This window comes from Silurus aristotelis (genome assembly GCF_946808225.1).
Source record: "Silurus aristotelis genome assembly, chromosome: 6".
NCBI classification, from domain to species: Eukaryota; Metazoa; Chordata; class Actinopteri; order Siluriformes; family Siluridae; genus Silurus; species Silurus aristotelis.
Window position 1 is genome coordinate 10,209,232 of NC_139579.1, and position 20,419 is coordinate 10,229,650.

General features: G+C 35.6%; 1 protein-coding gene across 1 annotated transcript; it reads left to right on the forward strand.

Annotated features, from left to right (window-relative positions):
* Window positions 1-4,344: 4,344 nt before the first annotated feature.
* LOC310727158 (uncharacterized protein) lies at window positions 4,345-5,294 on the forward strand (the record flags this gene model as incomplete). Its single annotated transcript, XM_083543380.1, has 2 exons — window positions 4,345-4,928; window positions 4,961-5,294. The coding sequence occupies exons 1-2, from the start codon at window positions 4,612-4,614 to the stop codon at window positions 5,292-5,294; spliced, it is 651 nt and encodes a 216-aa protein (XP_083399506.1). The 5' UTR covers window positions 4,345-4,611.
* Window positions 5,295-20,419: the final 15,125 nt, after the last annotated feature.

Below are 20,419 nucleotides of genomic sequence, written 5' to 3' on the forward strand. Positions count from 1 at the left end.
TAGTAACATAGTAACATTAATCATGCTCTATCAACAAATATATGGCTATTGTGTCATAAAAACAGTTGTATTAACAGACATAAAACAGTTGGCTAATATTGGATGAACTGTTAGATTGAGACGAGTTACCTGTTAGATTGCAGTTTACTTCAGGTGATTGTGCGGCAATCTTGTTCAGGTAAAATCAAGAATTCTGTCATAAATGCATTAGTATCAACTGACATAATAAAACAGTGAAACATTCTTGTTTTATAATACAGATGCAAATGGATGGACACGTACCTGTTCATTTGAGGTTTAATTCAGCTGATGGAGCAGCGAAGTCTTTCAGGCAAAAAATAGGGCATTCTGTTATAAATATGTTTATCAATCAACATAAAACAGTTGGCTAATTTTGTTTCTAATAACACTGTTGCAAATAGATGGACACGTACCTGTTCATTTGCAGTTTAATTCAGTTGATGGTGTGGAGATCTCTTTCAGGCATGAAAATCTGACATTCTGTCATAAATACATTAATGTCAACAAAGGGGTGTGTATCACCAAAGTTGTCATGATATGACATCATCGAGATTCATGTGTCACAATACAATATTATTGCAATATTAATTATATTGGAATATATTGAAATGTATTACCTGTTTAAAATTAAAAACAAAACCAAACCAAAAAAAAAAAGAAAGCGTGGCTCTTTTAGACTTAAAATTGTGCAATCTGTTATAAATACACTAGTATCAGCCGACATAACAAAGCAGTTGGCTAATATTGTTTCTCATATCACTGATTGAAATGGATGGACAAGTTAACAGTTCACTTAACGTTAACGTTAGCTGTCATAAACACATTAGTCTCAACCGACATAATAAAAACAGTTGGCTAATTTTGCTTCTAATGCTGATGAAAATGGATGGACACTTACCTGTTTGAGGTTTCTTAGATAATGGCGAGGCGATCTCTTTCGGACACGCTCTAACGCATTTTGTGAATGTTGCCGCCAGGATATGCACATTGCGTCACGGCCAATTTCCGCTTCCTTTCGGTTAAGAGTGTTGTTTATTTTCGAGATGTCTTGACATCCAGTCCGACTGACTTTGTAAGAAGTACATTTTATCAGTGTGATTGACGTTTGAAAACATTATTTGTATCAGTCCGATTGATTAGGCGTGTAATGTCAGAAGACAGCATCCAATTATAAACGTGCGTCTAGTTTCTTCTTTCAAAATGAAAGTTATTTAAATTAGAAGCTACAGTCCATGTGAATTTGTAAATTTTACGTGCATTCTTTTTTCAAATCTAGAAAGTATACATTAGTCATTTTTTTCTTCAATTTATTACATTTTCCTTTTTACACCAATAAATGTTAATTATTTATATCCACATTACATTTATTTTGTCACCAGACATACTAATATGTGCTTCATTCGACACAAACCAAATCCCCTTTAAATGGATATGCATTGTTTTTCAATTAAGAGCAATTTAAGACAAATAACAAAATTAAAAACACCAATAACCATATAATTGCACTTCTACAGTTATGGTCAAGCTGGGAATTAATAATCAAAAACTATTTAAATAAAGCATGAATATTATTTAAGTTATTCTAATAATTTATTTTTAGTTAAAACATTTTTATTCAGTCATAAGTTTGACTGAGCTACTTGACTGAAAGATGTACTTTTAAAATGAAAACTTCGAGTTAAGCCAAAGAGTAAAAATTTCAAGTCAGTTTAACATAATGCAATAGTGTTAAAAAGAGAAATAGCTGCAATGACAATAATTTAACATGAATTGTTTATGTAAAGTGAACAGAACTGAAAAATCATTTTTTGAGTGTATAAGGAAGAAAATAGGAAGAATTCTATTTATTTGTCAATGTCATTGAAATTATAGATATAATCATGAAATGATATTTATAAATATGAAAACTTACATTTGTAAAATATCTGTAATATTGTTTGAAATGAAAAAGAAATTTTTTTTGTCAAACCATGATTTGTCATGCCACCTTGTTGTTCATGTATTCCTCTTATTTCCAGTTTTTCATGAAAATATGATTATGGATATTTAAAAAAACATATTTTTATAATAAATATCATACTTTTTTGAAATAACTAATGTTGTTGTCAAAACATGATTTTGTTATCACTTTTTAAATATTTTTTTAATAAAATTACGTTTCTGCATATCAAAATTCTTATTTTATCATGATTTGTCGTGTAACTTTTTTCATTTAATTATTGTAATTTTAACGGTTTTCATTAAAATTATGTTAATGAAAAGAAATATATTTTCAAAATTATCATATTTGTTTGAAAAAAGCATAATTTGTTTTATAAAAACATGATTTATTTTGTCACTTTTTCATTTACTTTTTAAAGATTTTTATGAAATTATGTTTCTGAATATGAAAATTCATATTTTAACAAGTTTTCTATATTTGTAAAAAAGTTATATTATTGCCAAAACATGATTTGTTCTGTCAAGTTTTTAGTTTATTTATTGGACTTGGAATGGCTTTTCATGAAATTATGCTTATGAATAAGAACATAAAAAAAAAAATTTTTAAATAACTAATATTATTATTTAAAAAAAACTCATATTTTTGAGAAAGCATGATTTGACGTGACACGATTTTTTTTTTGTTCACATATTGCACATTTTTACGGTTTTCAAATACATTAAGCTCATAAACAAAATTTATTATAAATTTTTTGTCAAAACAAGATGTCATGTCTGCTTTTCGTTCACCTATTGCACATTTTTATGGTTTTTAATGAAACTAGGCTTATGAATATAAAGCTTAATATTTTCAGAATAACTATCATATGATTTATGAAATAAAATTTTTATCAGAACATTATCTGTCATGTGACCTTTTTCGTTTATTTATTGGACTTTTTAACGATTTTTATAAAATTATGTTTTTCTTGAAATTATATTTATGAATATAAAAATTTTGCATTAGGTTGCATTAGGAAGGGCATCCGGCGTAAAACATGTGCCAAATCAAATATGTGGATCACGAAAGTGAAATTCATACCAGATCAGTCGAGGCCGGGTTACCAACGACCGCCACAGGTATTCGAGCTGTGTCGAAACGCTAGGGGAAAGCCCCCTGCATGACTCTGAACCACGTGTGTAATCTGACCAATAGGCGTTTGGGACGTGACATCATCAGCGGGCAACGTCGCGTAAACAGGAAGCTACAAATGGCTGCGAGATGGACGCTTTCTGCTCAATCAGGTAGGCGCTGTTTCACTGTGTTTTTTCTGATCGAGTGATGGCTGGCAGACAGAGTTTCCGTAAGTGCGTTCATCCGTGTCCGCGTTTCATTACCGGTAAGGATTCGCATGATCGGTGCGTTGTTTGCCTGGGAGTGGAGCATGCACAGTCGGCTCTCGAGGGAGTCGATTGCTCGCATAGTAGCCGCATGGCTATGCGCACGCTTCGCTCCCAGAGAGTGCTCTTTGAAAAGAGCTCTCTCCCTCACGGCTCCGGTCCCGCTCTCGCCGAGGCGAAGCGGCGCCGGTGCTCGTGGGGCTCGCAGGCCGAATTAGCGGCGGGGTTGGAGTCGGATGAGTCCGCTTTAGCTTCGTCGGCTGAATTGAGCTTCGGCTCTATCGGAGAAGCAGGCCCGATGGCTGCTTCTTCTCCCGGTACGAGCAGCGCGGCATTACATGTCTCTCTCTCCGAGGAGGGTGAGCTGATGGATGCTAGCGAGCCCGTGGAGTCCTCTCAGCCTGTGCTGTACGAGGAACTCCTCGAGGTCGTGAAACGAGCCGTTGCTAAGCTGGATCTAGCTTGGCTGGTGGAGCAGCAGAAACAGCGCGCACCCAGTTAGCTGGATGAGCCGTCGCCACCCTCGCCGATCTCGTGGGGCTGGTCGGCGGTAAAAACAGAAGCAGAGCGTCGCCACCCGATCTCCGCGGGCAGGACCTAACGGTCCAAAGCGTCGCTCTGGGCCCAAAAAGGAGCAGACTGACCTGAGGGTCATTTACATCCCGGGTCGGTTGAATGTCAGAGCAGATGCCCTGTCGAGGCAGGGGCCGAGGCCTGGGGAATATGGCGTCTCCACCCCGAGGTGGTGGGGCTCGTGTGGCGGAGGATTTGCAGAGCCCAAGTGGATCTTTTTGCGACCCAGGAGACCTCGCACTGTCCCCTCTGGTTCTCTCTCTCTCTCACCCAGCCCCGTTAGGGCTGGATGCCATGGTGCAGTCGTGGCCGAGGCTACGCCTGTACGCCTTTCCCCCAATCGCTCTGCTCCCTGGAGTTCTGGAGAGAGTTCTTCTCTCGCAGGCGGGCGGAACCCTGGTTCACCCATTCACAAGGAGGTCGTACGCTGCACGATGGCGACTGTTTACGTCTTGGTGCAAGCACCATGGCCTGGATCCTGTCAACCGCCCGGTTGGTGCAGTTCTGGAGTTCCTACAGGAACAGTTTGCCGCAGGGTTGTCCCCTTTGACCCTGAAGGTTTACGTGTCCGCCATCGCGGCATATGGCTCCCCGCCTGCAGGGCAGTCGTTGGGTAGACACCCACTAGTGACACGTTTCCTCCGCTGCACCCGGAGGCTGAGGCCCGGGATGTGACCCAGAGTGCCTGTCTGGGATATGGCGGTTGTGCTGGCGGCTCTATCTGAGCCCCCCTTCGAGCCTTTAGCCGATGTGGCCCTTAGGTTTCTGTCGATTAAGACCACCTTCCTTCTGCCGATTTCCTTCCTGAAGAGGATCGGGGATCTGCAGGCTCTGTCCGTGGCCCCGTCTCGCCTGGAGTTTGCCCCTGGCATGGCCAGAGTGTTTCTCTATCCGAAACCTGGGTACGTGCCTAAGGTGCCTTCGGCTCCCTCACGTCCTGTCGTGTTGCAGGCATTCTGCCCTCCTCCGTTTACTGCCCCCGACCAGGAGCAACAGCACCGACTGTGTCCAGTGTGGCACTGGATGCTTACCTCCGCAGGACGAGTCCTTGGCGGAAGTCGGAGCAGCTGCTAGTCTGCTATTGCACTAATAGGAAAGGTTTCCCGGCCAATAAGCAGACTTTGAGCAGATGGGTTGTGGATGCAATTGTGTCGGCTCACGAGTCCTCTGGCCTCCCCACACCGCTCAGGGTTCGAGCTCACTCCACCTGGAGTGTGGCGGCCTCTACGGCCTGGTCCGCTGGAGTCCCACTCCAGGACATCTGTGACGCGGCGGGTTGGTCCACCCCGCTGACCTTTGTCAGGTTCTATGGCCCTGACCTCAGAGCCACCTCGGGCTCCTCTGTCCTGCGTGCTGGTGCCGAGGCCCTCACTCTCTAGGCAGGGTCTGGTCAGTGTGGCGTGATTGGACACTCGTTCCCATAGCGTTTCGACGCAGCTCGAGTTCCTGAAGGGGAACGTCTCTAGGTTACAACCATTACCCTAGTTCCCCGAGGGAACGAGACGCTGCGTCTCTGTGCCACACTCCCTGCATCCCTGCGGCACTTACCTTCTCTCGCAGGAGCTAGCGTCTGGTCCATCTCGCAGCCATTTGTAGCTTCCTGTTTACGCAACGTCGCCCGCTGATGACGTCACGTCCCAAACGCCTATTGGTCAGATTACACACGTGGTTCAGAGCGCGGTCACGCAGGGGGCGTTCCCATAGCGTTTCGACGCAGCGTCTTGTTCCCTCGGTGAACTAGGGTTACGGTCGTAACCTAGAGACTATATGTTGTGTGTTCAGGAGACCAAGTGGAGAGGAAGTAAGACCAGGAACATTGGAGGTGGGTTTAAACTGTTCTATCGTGGTGTAGATAGAAAGAGAAATGGTGTAGGGGTGATTCTGAAGGAAAAAAAGGTGAAGAGAGTTTCTGATAGAGTGATGAATGTAAAGCTGCAGGTTGAAGGGATGATGATAAATGTCATCAGTGCTAATGCTCCACAAGTGGGTTGTGAGATGGAGGAGAATGAAAAATTCTGGAGTGAGTTAGATGGAGTGGTATAAGGTGTACTTAGGAATGAACGATTGGTGATTGGGGCAGACTTTAATGGGCATGTAGGTGAAGGAAACAGAGGTAATGAGGAGGTGATAGGTAGGTATGGCTTTAAGGAGAGGAATGTGGAAGGGCAGATGGTGGTAGATTTAGCTAAAAGATTGGAAATGGCAGTGGTGAATACTTATTTTAAGAAGAAGGAGGAGCATAGGGTGATGTATAAGAGTGGAGGAAGGTGCACACAGGTGGACTATGTTCTATGCAGGAGATGCAAACTGAAAGAGATTGGAGACTGTAACATTTTAGCAGGGGACAGTGTAGCTAGACAGCATCGGATGGTGGTCTGTAGGATGGTTGTGTAGGTGAAGAAGAACCAGTAGAAGCATTATCTGCTTTGAGAATGTTGATGGAGAAGTATAGAGAAGGTCAGAAGGAGTTGCATTGTGTATTTGTGGATTTAGAGAAAGCGTACGACAGGGTGCCAAGAGAAGGGTGGTGCCGGACATGTATGAGGACAGTGTGAGGGCAGTGAAGTGTGCAGTAGGAACTACAGACTGGTTCAAGGTGGAGGTTGGACTGCATCAAGGATCGGCTCTGAGCCCTTTCCTGTTTGCAGTGGTGATGGACATAGTTGACGGAAGAGGACAGACAGGAGTCTCCCTGGACTTTGATGTTTGTGATGTATGATATTGTTATTTGTGGTGAGAGTAGGGAGCAGGTTGAAAAGAGCCTGGAGAGGTGGAGGTACGCGCTGGAGAGGAGGGGATTGAAAGTCAGTAGGAGTAAGACAGAGTACATGTGTGTAAATGAGAGGGAGGGCAGTGGAGTGGTGCGGTTGCAGGGAGAAGAGGTGGAGAAGGTGGAGGAGTCCAGGTACCTGGGGTCAACAGTGCAAAGTAATGGAGAGTGTGTTAGAGAAGTGAAGAAAAGAGTGCAGGTAGGGTGGAGAAGAGTGGCAGGAGTGATTTGTTATAGAAGGGTATCTGTGAGAGTAAAAGGGAAAGTTTGTAGGACTGTGGAGAGACCTGTGATGTTGTATGGTTTAGAGACAGTGGCATTGAGTAAAAGACAGGAGATGGAGATGGAGGTAACAGAGCTGAAGATGTTGAGGTTTTCGCTGGGAGTGACGAGGATAGACTGGAATAGAAATGAGTTTTTTACGAAATTATGATTATGAATATAAACATTTATATTTTCATAACTATCATTTTTTTTTGTCAAAACATGATTTAAGACACATTTCCGTAAACTTTTTGCAATTTTAAATGGTTTTTCATGAAACTATTCATAGGAAAATTAAGATTTTCATAAAACCATACCATATTTTTGTGAAAATGTCATGATTCGTCGTGTCTCTTTATTTAATTTTTTTGTTTACGTATTGCACGTTTTAATGGTTTATATTAAAATAATGCTTATAAATAAGAAAATGTATATTTTAAAAAAAACTAATATTTTTTTTTAAAGTCATATTTTTGAGAAAACATGATTTGTCATGGTACGTTTATTATTTTTCGTTCATGTATTGCAAGTTTTAATTTAATTAAAAATTATAATTATAAGCACATGGAAATTAAACAGTTGTTGATCAGTCCCACTTATTTAAACTATTTTTATATGTTGCCAGAAATGATCCCACGTTTTCTTCATGCCTCACTATGCACTATGTGTGCTCTTTCGCTTTTTCCTAGAAACCTGAGACTTGCAGAATCCCTTTTTTTCACAGACTTAGAAACTCATTCTTGACAGCACGTAGAATGCTTTATGTTTTTGAGACAAATAACAAATTTTGGTCAGAAAAATGGTTGGTTGTATCATATCTCATTATAAATATGTAAAATTCTCATTGGCAAGTGCATACTGTTTGTGCAAATACGCTTGGATCGAAAAACCGCTTTCTCTTTGTCCTAGAAGCCTGAGACTTGCGAAATCGATTTTTTTCACAGACTAAGAAACCTATTCTTGACAGCACGTAGAAGGCTTTGCGAAATATGTGCTGTTGTTTCAATTTTGATGAATTATGAATTTCTAACACATTTACATTCACTTCTTGTAGTTTTAATAAAATTATGATTATGAATATAAAAATTCATATTTTTAAAATAATATTAATGTGAAAAATATCGTATTTTGGTAAGAAAATGTTTTATCATATCTCATTTTAAATATGTAAAATTCTCATGGACAAGTGCATGCTGTTTGTGCAAATACGCTTGGATCGAAAAACCTCTTTCTCTTTGTCCTAGAAGCCTGAGACTTGCGGAATCGATTTTTTTCACAGACTAAGAAACCTATTCTTGACAGCACGTTGAAGGCTTTGCGAAATGTGTGCTGTTGTTTCGATTTTGATTACTTATGAATTTCTATTTCTATTGAGAAAAATAACATATTTTGGTCATAAAATGGTTTGGTATATCATATCTCATTATAAATATGTAAAATTCTCATGGTCAAGTGCATACTGTTTGTGCAAATACGCTTGGCTCGAAAAACTTCTTTCTCTTTGTCCTTAGAAGCCTGAGACTTGCGGAATCGCTTTTTTCAAAGACTAAGAAACTCATTCTTGACAGCACATAGAAGGCTTTATGTTATTGAGCAAAAATGACATATTTTGGTCAGAAAATGGTTTGTTAAATCATATCTCATTATCAATATGTAAAATTCTCATTGGCAAGTGCATACTGTTTGTGCAAATACGCTTGGTTCGAAAAACCTCTTTCTCTTTGTCCTAGAAGCCTGAGCCTTGCGGAATCGCTTTTTTCACAGACTAAGAAACTCATTCTTGACAACACGTAGAAGGCTTTGCGAAATATGTGCTGTTGTTTCGCTTTTGTTTACTTATGAATTTCTAACCCATTTGCATTCACTTTTTGCAGTTATTATAAAATTATGATTATGAAAATCAAAATTCATATTTTTGAAAAAACAACATTTTTGTGAAAATATCGTTTTGGTCAGAAAATGTTTTGTTATATCATATCTCATTATAAACATGTAAAATTCTCATTGGCAAAAGTTTGTGCAAATACGCTTGGCTCGAAAAACCGCTTTCTCTTTGTCCTAGAAGCCTGAGACTTGCGGAATCGCATTTTCACAGACTGAGAAACTCATTCTTGACAGCACGTAGAAGGCTTTGCGAAATATGTGCTGTTGCTTCGATTTTGATGAATTATGAATTTCTAACACATTTACAATCACTTCTTGCAGATTTTATAAAATTATGATTAAGAATATAAAAATTCATATTTTTGAAATAATATTAATGTGAAAAATATCATATTTTGGTAAGAAAATGTTTTATCATATCTCATTTTAAATATGTAAAATTCTCATGGACAAGTGCATGCTGTTTGTGCAAATACGCTTGGCTCGATAAACCGCTTTCTCTTCGTCCTACAAGGCTGAGAATTGCGGAATCGCATTTTCACTGGCAAAGAAACCTATTCTTGACAGCACGTAGAAGGCTTTGCGAAATGTGTGCTGTTGTTTCGATTTTGATTACTTATGAATTTCTATTTCTATTGAGAAAAATAACATATTTTGGTCATAAAATGGTTTGGTATATCATATCTCATTATAAATATGTAAAATTCTCATGGTCAAGTGCATACTGTTTGTGCAAATACGCTTGGTTCGAAAAACTTCTTTCTCTTTGTCCTTAGAAGCCTGAGACTTGCGGAATCGCTTTTTTCAAAGACTAAGAAACTCATTCTTGACAGCACATAGAAGGCTTTATGTTATTGAGCAAAAATGACATATTTTGGTCAGAAAATGGTTTGTTAAATCATATCTCATTATCAATATGTAAAATTCTCATTGGCAAGTGCATACTGTTTGTGCAAATACGCTTGGTTCGAAAAACCTCTTTCTCTTTGTCCTAGAAGCCTGAGCCTTGCGGAATCGCTTTTTTCACAGACTAAGAAACTCATTCTTGACAACACGTAGAAGGCTTTGTGAAATATGTGCTGTTGTTTCGCTTTTGTTTACTTATGAATTTCTAACCCATTTGCATTCACTTTTTGCAGTTATTATAAAATTATAATTATGAAAATCAAAATTCATATTTTTGAAAAAACAACATTTTTGTGAAAATATCATGTTTTGGTCAGAAAATGTTTTGTTATATCATATCTCATTATAAACATGTAAAATTCTCATTGGCAAGTGCATGCTGTTTGTGCAAATACGCTTGGCTCGAAAAACCGCTTTCTCTTCGTCCTAGAAACCTGAGACTTGCGGAATCGCATTTTCACAGACTGAGAAACTCATTCTTGACAGCACGTAGAAGGCTTTGCGAAATATGTGCTGTTGCTTCGATTTTGATTAATTATGAATTTCTAACACATTTACATTCACTTCTTGCAGATTTTATAAAATTATGATTAAGAATATAAAAATTCATATTTTTGAAATAATATTAATGTGAAAAATATCATATTTTGGTAAGAAAATGTTTTATCATATCTCATTTTAAATATGTAAAATTCTCATGGACAAGTGCATACTGTTTGTGCAAATACGCTTGGCTCGAAAAACCTCTTTCTCTTTGTCCTAGAAGCCTGAGACTTGCGGAATCGATTTTTTTCACAGACTAAGAAACCTATTCTTGACAGCACGTAGAAGGCTTTGCGAAATGTGTGCTGTTGTTTCAATTTTGATTACTTATGAATTTCTATTTCTATTGAGAAAAATAACATTTTGGTCAGAAAATGGTTTGGTATATCATATCTCATTATAAATATGTAAAATTCTCATGGTCAAGTGCATACTGTTTGTGCAAATACGCTTGGTTCGAAAAACTTCTTTCTCTTTGTCCTTAGAAGCCTGAGACTTGCGGAATCGCTTTTTTCAAAGACTAAGAAACTCATTCTTGACAGCACATAGAAGGCTTTATGTTATTGAGCAAAAATGACATATTTTGGTCAGAAAATGGTTTGTTAAATCATATCTCATTATCAATATGTAAAATTCTCATTGGCAAGTGCATACTGTTTGTGCAAATACGCTTGGATCGAAAAACCTCTTTCTCTTTGTCCTAGAAGCCTGAGCCTTGCGGAATCGCTTTTTTCACAGACTAAGAAACTCATTCTTGACAACACGTAGAAGGCTTTGCGAAATATGTGCTGTTGTTTCGCTTTTGTTTACTTATGAATTTCTAACCCATTTGCATTCACTTTTTGCAGTTATTATAAAATTATGATTATGAAAATCAAAATTCATATTTTTGAAAAAACAACATTTTTGTGAAAATATCATGTTTTGGTCAGAAAATGTTTTGTTATATCATATCTCATTATAAACATGTAAAATTCTCATTGGCAAGTGCATGCTGTTTGTGCAAATACGCTTGGCTCGAAAAACCGCTTTCTCTTCGTCCTAGAAACCTGAGACTTGCGGAATCGCATTTTCACAGACTGAGAAACTCATTCTTGACAGCACGTAGAAGGCTTTGCGAAATATGTGCTGTTGCTTCGATTTTGATGAATTATGAATTTCTAACACATTTACATTCACTTCTTGCAGATTTTATAAAATTATGATTAAGAATATAAAAATTCATATTTTTGAAATAATATTAATGTGAAAAATATCATTTTTTGTCAGAAATTGGTTTGTTTTACCATATCTCATTATAAATATGTAAAATTCTCATAGTCAAGTGCATACTGTTTGTGCAAATACGCTTGGCTCGAAAAACCGCTTTCTCTTCGTCATAGAAGCCTGAGACTTGCGGAATCGCATTTTCACAGACTAAGAAACTCATTCTTGACAGCACGTAGAAGGCTTTATGTTTTTAAGAAAAATAACATATTTTGGTCAGAAAAATGGTTGGTTGTATCATATCTCATTATAAATATGTAAAATTCTCATTGGCAAGTGCATACTGTTTGTGCAAATACGCTTGGTTCGAAAAACCTCTTTCGCTTTTTCCTAGAAACCTGAGACTTGCAGAATCGCTTTTTTTCACAGACTAAGAAACTCATTCTTGACGTAGAAGGCTTTATGTTTTTGAGAAAAATTACATATTTTGGTCAGAAAATGGTTTGTTATATCATATCTCATTATAAATTTGTAAAAATCTCATTTATAATGAGATATGGTAAAACAAACCAATTTCTGACCAAAAAATGATATTTTACATACTGTTTGTGCAAATACGCTTGGTTCGAAAAACCTCTTTCTCTTTGTCCTAGAAGCCTGAGACTTGCGGAATCCCTTTTTTTCACAGACTTAGAAACTCATTCTTGACAGCACGAAGAAGGCTTTATGTTATTGAGAAAAATATCATATTTTGGTAAGAAAATGTTATATCATATCTCATTATAAATATGTAAAATTCTCATTGGCAAATGCATACTGTTTGTGCAAATACGCTTGGATCGAAAAACCGCTTTCTCTTTGTCCTAGAAGCCTGAGACTTGCGGAATCGATTTTTTTCACAGACTAAGAAACTCTAAGAAACAGACTAAGAAACTCATTCTTGATAGCACGTAGAAGGCTTTGCGAAATATGTGCTGATGTTTCGATTTTGATTACTTATTAATTTCTAACCTATTTACATTCACTTTTTGCAGTTATTATAAAATTATGATTATGAATATAAAAATTCATATTTTTGAAATAATATTAATGTGAAAATATCATTTTTTGGTCAGAAATTGGTTTGTTTTACCATATCTCATTATAAATATGTAAAATTCTCATAGTCAAGTGCATACTGTTTGTGCAAATACGCTTGGCTCGAAAAACCGCTTTCTCTTCGTCATAGAAGCCTGAGACTTGCGGAATCGCATTTTCACAGACTAAGAAACTCATTCTTGACAGCACGTAGAAGGCTTTATGTTTTTGAGAAAAATAATATATTTTGGTCAGAAAAATGGTTGGTTGTATCATATCTCATTATAAATATGTAAAATTCTCATTGGCAAGTGCATACTGTTTGTGCAAATACGCTTGGTTCGAAAAACCTCTTTCGCTTTTTCCTAGAAACCTGAGACTTGCAGAATCGCTTTTTTTCACAGACTAAGAAACTCATTCTTGACAGCACGTAGAAGGCTTTATGTTTTTGAGAAAAATTACATATTTTGGTCAGAAAATGGTTTGTTATATCATATCTCATTATTAATTCGTAAAAATCTCATTGGCAAGTGCATACTGTTTGTGCAAATACGCTTGGTTCGAAAAACCTCTTTCTCTTTGTCCTAGAAGCCTGAGACTTGCGGAATCGATTTTTTTCACAGACTAAGAAACCTATTCTTGACAGCACGTAGAAGGCTTTGCGAAATGTGTGCTGTTGTTTCGATTTTGATTACTTATGAATTTCTATTTCTATTGAGAAAAATAACATATTTTGGTCAGAAAATGGTTTGGTATATCATATCTCATTATAAATATGTAAAATTCTCATGGTCAAGTGCATACTGTTTGTGCAAATACGCTTGGCTCGAAAAACCGCTTTCTCTTCGTCATAGAAGCCTGGGACTTGCGGAATCGCATTTTCACAGACTAAGAAACTCATTCTTGACAGCACGTAGAAGGCTTTATGTTTTTGAGAAAAATAACATATTTTGGTCAGAAAAATGGTTGGTTGTATCATATCTCATTATAAATATGTAAAATTCTCATTGGCAAGTGCATACTGTTTGTGCAAATACGCTTGGTTCGAAAAACCTCTTTCTCTTTTTCCTAGAAACCTGAGACTTGCAGAATCCCTTTTTTTCACAGACTTAGAAACTCATTCTTGACAGCACGTAGAATGCTTTATGTTTTTGAGAAAAATAACAAATTTTGGTCAGACAAATGGTTGGTTGTATCATATCTCATTATAAATATGTAAAATTCTCATTGGCAAGTGCATACTGTTTGTGCAAATACGCTTGGATCGAAAAACCGCTTTCTTTTTGTCCTAGAAGCCTGAGACTTGCGGAATCGATTTTTTTCACAGACTAAGAAACCTATTCTTGACAGCACGTAGAAGGCTTTGCGAAATATGTGCTGTTGTTTCAATTTTGATGAATTATGATTTTCTAACACATTTACATTCACTTCTTGTAGTTTTAATAAAATTATGATTATGAATATAAAAATTCATATTTTTAAAATAATATTAATGTGAAAAATATCGTATTTTGGTAAGAAAATGTTTTATCATATCTCATTTTAAATATGTAAAATTCTCATGGACAAGTGCATGCTGTTTGTGCAAATACGCTTGGATCGAAAAACCTCTTTCTCTTTGTCCTAGACTTGCGGAATCGATTTTTTTCACAGACTAAGATACCTATTCTTGACAGCACGTTGAAGGCTTTGCGAAATGTGTGCTGTTGTTTCGATTTTGATTACTTATGAATTTCTATTTCTATTGAGAAAAATAACATATTTTGGTCATAAAATGGTTTGGTATATCATATCTCATTATAAATATGTAAAATTCTCATGGTCAAGTGCATACTGTTTGTGCAAATACGCTTGGCTCGAAAAACTTATTTCTCTTTGTCCTTAGAAGCCTGAGACTTGCGGAATCGCTTTTTTCAAAGACTAAGAAACTCATTCTTGACAGCACATAGAAGGCTTTATGTTATTGAGCAAAAATGACATATTTTGGTCAGAAAATGGTTTGTTAAATCATATCTCATTATCAATATGTAAAATTCTCATTGGCAAGTGCATACTGTTTGTGCAATTACGCTTGGCTCGAAAAACCGCTTTCTCTTTGTCCTAGAAGCCTGAGACTTGCGGAATCGCATTTTCACAGACTGAGAAACTCATTCTTGACAGCACGTAGAAGGCTTTGCGAAATATGTGCTGTTGCTTCGATTTTGATGAATTATGAATTTCTAACACATTTACAATCACTTCTTGCAGATTTTATAAAATTATGATTAAGAATATAAAAATTCATATTTTTGAAATAATATTAATGTGAAAAATATCATATTTTGGTAAGAAAATGTTTTATCATATCTCATTTTAAATATGTAAAATTCTCATGGACAAGTGCATGCTGTTTGTGCAAATACGCTTGGCTCGATAAACCGCTTTCTCTTCGTCCTACAAGGCTGAGAATTGCGGAATCGCATTTTCACTGGCAAAAAAACCTATTCTTGACAGCACGTAGAAGGCTTTGCGAAATGTGTGCTGTTGTTTCGATTTTGATTACTTATGAATTTCTATTTCTATTGAGAAAAATAACATATTTTGGTCATAAAATGGTTTGGTATATCATATCTCATTATAAATATGTAAAATTCTCATGGTCAAGTGCATACTGTTTGTGCAAATACGCTTGGTTCGAAAAACTTCTTTCTCTTTGTCCTTAGAAGCCTGAGACTTGCGGAATCGCTTTTTTCAAAGACTAAGAAACTCATTCTTGACAGCACATAGAAGGCTTTATGTTATTGAGCAAAAATGACATATTTTGGTCAGAAAATGGTTTGTTAAATCATATCTCATTATCAATATGTAAAATTCTCATTGGCAAGTGCATACTGTTTGTGCAAATACGCTTGGTTCGAAAAACCTCTTTCTCTTTGTCCTAGAAGCCTGAGCCTTGCGGAATCGCTTTTTTCACAGACTAAGAAACTCATTCTTGACAACACGTAGAAGGCTTTGTGAAATATGTGCTGTTGTTTCGCTTTTGTTTACTTATGAATTTCTAACCCATTTGCATTCACTTTTTGCAGTTATTATAAAATTATGATTATGAAAATCAAAATTCATATTTTTGAAAAAACAACATTTTTGTGAAAATATCATGTTTTGGTCAGAAAATGTTTTGTTATATCATATCTCATTATAAACATGTAAAATTCTCATTGGCAAGTGCATGCTGTTTGTGCAAATACGCTTGGCTCGAAAAACCGCTTTCTCTTCGTCCTAGAAACCTGAGACTTGCGGAATCGCATTTTCACAGACTGAGAAACTCATTCTTGACAGCACGTAGAAGGCTTTGCGAAATATGTGCTGTTGCTTCGATTTTGATTAATTATGAATTTCTAACACATTTACATTCACTTCTTGCAGATTTTATAAAATTATGATTAAGAATATAAAAATTCATATTTTTGAAATAATATTAATGTGAAAAATATCATATTTTGGTAAGAAAATGTTTTATCGTATCTCATTTTAAATATGTAAAATTCTCATGGACAAGTGCATGCTGTTTGTGCAAATACGCTTGGCTCGATAAACCGCTTTCTCTTCGTCCTACAAGGCTGAGAATTGCGGAATCGCATTTTCACTGGCAAAGAAACTCATTCTTGACAGCACGTAGAAGGCTTTGCAAAATATGTGCTGTTGTTTCGATTTTGATGAATTATGAATTTCTAACCCATTTGCATTCACTTTTTTCAGTTTTTATAAAATTATAATTATGAATACAAAAATATTTTTATTTTTTAAATAATATTAATGTGAAAAATATCATTTTTTGGTCAGAAAATGGTTTGTTATATCATATCTCATTATAAATATGTAAAATTCTCATGGTTAAGTGCAAACTGTTTGTGCAAATACGCTTGGCTCGAAAAACCTCTTTCTCTTTGTCCTAGAAGCCTGAGACTTGCGGAATCGCTTTTTTTCACAGACTAAGAAACTCTAAGAAACAGACTAAGAAACTCATTCTTGATAGCACGTAGAAGGTTTTGCGAAAAATGTGCTGATGTTTCGATTTTAATAACTTATGAATTTCTAACCATTTACATTCACTTTTTGCAGTTATTATAAAATTATGATTATGAATATAGAAAATCATATTTTTGAAATAATATTAATGTGAAAATATCATTTTTTGGTCAGAAATTGGTTTGTTTTACCATATCTCATTATAAATATGTAAAATTCTCATAGTCAATGCCTACTGTTTGTGCATATACGCTTGGCTCGAAAAACCGCTTTCTCTTCGTCATAGAAGCCTGAGACTTGCGGAATCGCATTTTCACAGACTAAGAAATTCATTCTTGACAGCACGTAGAAGGCTTTATGTTTTTGAGAAAAATTACATATTTTGGTCAGAAAATGGTTTGTTATATCATATCTCATTATCAATATGTAAAATTCTCATGGTCAAATGCATACTGTTTGTGCAAATACGCTTGGTTCGAAAAACCGCTTTCTCTTTGTCCTAGAAGCCTGAGACTTGCGGAATCGCTTTTTGTCACAGACTAATAAACTCATTCTTGACAGCACGTAGAAGGCTTTGCGAAATATGTGCTGTTGTTTCGATTTTGATTACTTATGAATTTCTATTTCTATTGAGAAAAATAACATATTTTGGTCAGAAAATGGTTTGTTTTATCATATCTCATTATCAATATGTAAAATTCTCATTGGCAAGTGCATACTGTTTGTGCAAATACGCTTGGTTCGAAAAACCTCTTTCTCTTTGTCCTAGAAGCCTGAGCCTTGCGGAATCGCTTTTTTCACAGACTAAGAAACTCATTCTTGACAACACGTAGAAGGCTTTGCGAAATATGTGCTGTTGTTTCGCTTTTAATTACTTATGAATTTCTAACCCATTTGCATTCACTTTTTGCAGTTATTATAAAATTATGTTTATGAAAATCAAAATGCATATTTTTGAAAAAACAACATTTTTGTGAAAATATGTTTTGTTCAGAAAATGTTTTGTTATATCTCATTTTAAATATGTAAAATTCTCATGGACAAGTGCATGCTGTTTGTGCAAATACGCTTGGCTCGATAAACCGCTTTCTCTTCGTCCAACAAGGCTGAGAATTGCGAAATCGCATTTTCACTGGCAAAGAAACTCATTCTTGACAGCACGTCGAGAAGGCTTTGCGAAAAATGTGCTGATGTTTCGATTTTAATTACTTATTAATTTCTAACCTATTTACATTCACTTTTTGCAGTTATTATAAAATTTTGATTATTAATATAAAAATTCATATTTTTTAAATAATATTAATGTGAAAAATATCATTTTTTGGTCAGAAATTGGTTTGTTTTACCATATCTCATTATAAATATGTAAAATTCTCATAGTCAAGTGCATACTGTTTGTGCAAATACGCTTGGCTCGAAAAACCGCTTCTCTTCGTCATAGAAGCCTGAGACTTGCGGAATCGCATTTTTACAGACTAAGAAACTCATTCTTAACAGCACGTAGAAGGCTTTATGTTTTTAAGAAAAATAACATATTTTGGTCAGAAAAATGGTTGGTTGTATCATATCTCATTATAAATATGTAAAATTCTCATTGGCAATTGCATACTGTTTGAGCAAATACGCTTGGTTCGAAAAACCGCTTTCTCTTCGTCATAGAAGCGTGAGACTTGCGGAATCGCATTTTCACAGACTAAGAAACTCATTCTTGACAGCACGTAGAAGGCTTTATGTTTTTGAGAAAAATAACATATTTTGGTCAGAAAAATGGTTGGTTGTATCATATCTCATTATTAATATGTAAAATTCTCAATGGCAAGTGCATACTGTTTGTGCAAATACGCTTGGTTCGAAAAACCTCTTTCGCTTTTTCCTAGAAACCTGAGACTTGCAGAATCGCTTTTTTTCACAGACTAAGAAACTCATTCTTGACAGCACGTAGAAGGCTTTATGTTTTTGAGAAAAATTACATATTTTGGTCAGAAAATGGTTTGTTATATCATATCTAATTATAAATTTGTAAAAATCATATTTATAATGAGATATGGTAAAACAAACCAATTTCTGACCAAAAAATGATATTTTACATACTGTTTGTGCAAATACGCTTGGTTCGAAAAACCTCTTTGTCTTTGTCCTAGAAGCCTGAGACTTGCGGAATCCCTTTTTTTCACAGACTTAGAAACTCATTCTTGACAGCACGAAGAAGGCTTTATGTTATTGAGAAAAATATCATATTTTGGTAAGAAAATCTTATATCATATCTCATTATAAATATGTAAAATTCTCATTGGCAAATGCATACTGTTTGTGCAAATACGCTTGGATCGAAAAACCGCTTTCTCTTTGTCCTAGAAGCCTGAGACTTGCGGAATCGATTTTTTTCACAGACTAAGAAACCTATTCTTGACAGCACGTAGAAGGCTTTGCGAAATATGTGCTGTTGTTTCAAATTTGTTTACTTATGAATTTCTAACCCATTTGCATTCACTTTTTGCAGTTATTATAAAATTATGATTATGAAAATCAAAATTCATATTTTTGAAAAAACAACATTTTTGTGAAAATATCATGTTTTGGTCAGAAAATGTTTTGTTATATCATATCTCATTATAAACATGTAAAATTCTCATTGGCAAGTGCATGCTGTTTGTGCAAATACGCTTGGCTCGAAAAACCGCTTTCTCTTCGTCCTAGAAACCTGAGACTTGCGGAATCGCATTTTCACAGACTGAGAAACTCATTCTTGACAGCACGTAGAAGGCTTTGCGAAATATGTGCTGTTGCTTCGATTTTGATTAATTATGAATTTCTAACACATTTACATTCACTTCTTGCAGATTTTATAAAATTATGATTAAGAATATAAAAATTCATATTTTTGAAATAATATTAATGTGAAAAATATCATATTTTGGTAAGAAAATGTTTTATCGTATCTCATTTTAAATATGTAAAATTCTCATGGACAAGTGCATGCTGTTTGTGCAAATACGCTTGGCTCGATAAACCGCTTTCTCTTCGTCCTACAAGGCTGAGAATTGCGGAATCGCATTTTCACTGGCAAAGAAACTCATTCTTGACAGCACGTAGAAGGCTTTGCAAAATATGTGCTGTTGTTTCGATTTTGATGAATTATGAATTTCTAACCCATTTGCATTCACTTTTTTCAGTTTTTATAAAATTATAATTATGAATACAAAAATATTTTTATTTTTTAAATAATATTAATGTGAAAAATATCATTTTTTGGTCAGAAAATGGTTTGTTATATCATATCTCATTATAAATATGTAAAATTCTCATGGTTAAGTGCAAACTGTTTGTGCAAATACGCTTGGCTCGAAAAACCTCTTTCTCTTTGTCCTAGAAGCCTGAGACTTGCGGAATCGCTTTTTTTCACAGACTAAGAAACTCTAAGAAACAGACTAAGAAACTCATTCTTGATAGCACGTAGAAGGTTTTGCGAAAAATGTGCTGATGTTTCGATTTTAATAACTTATGAATTTCTAACCATTTACATTCACTTTTTGCAGTTATTATAAAATTATGATTATGAATATAGAAAATCATATTTTTGAAATAATATTAATGTGAAAATATCATTTTTTGGTCAGAAATTGGTTTGTTTTACCATATCTCATTATAAATATGTAAAATTCTCATAGTCAATGCCTACTGTTTGTGCATATACGCTTGGCTCGAAAAACCGCTTTCTCTTCGTCATAGAAGCCTGAGACTTGCGGAATCGCATTTTCACAGACTAAGAAATTCATTCTTGACAGCACGTAGAAGGCTTTATGTTTTTGAGAAAAATTACATATTTTGGTCAGAAAATGGTTTGTT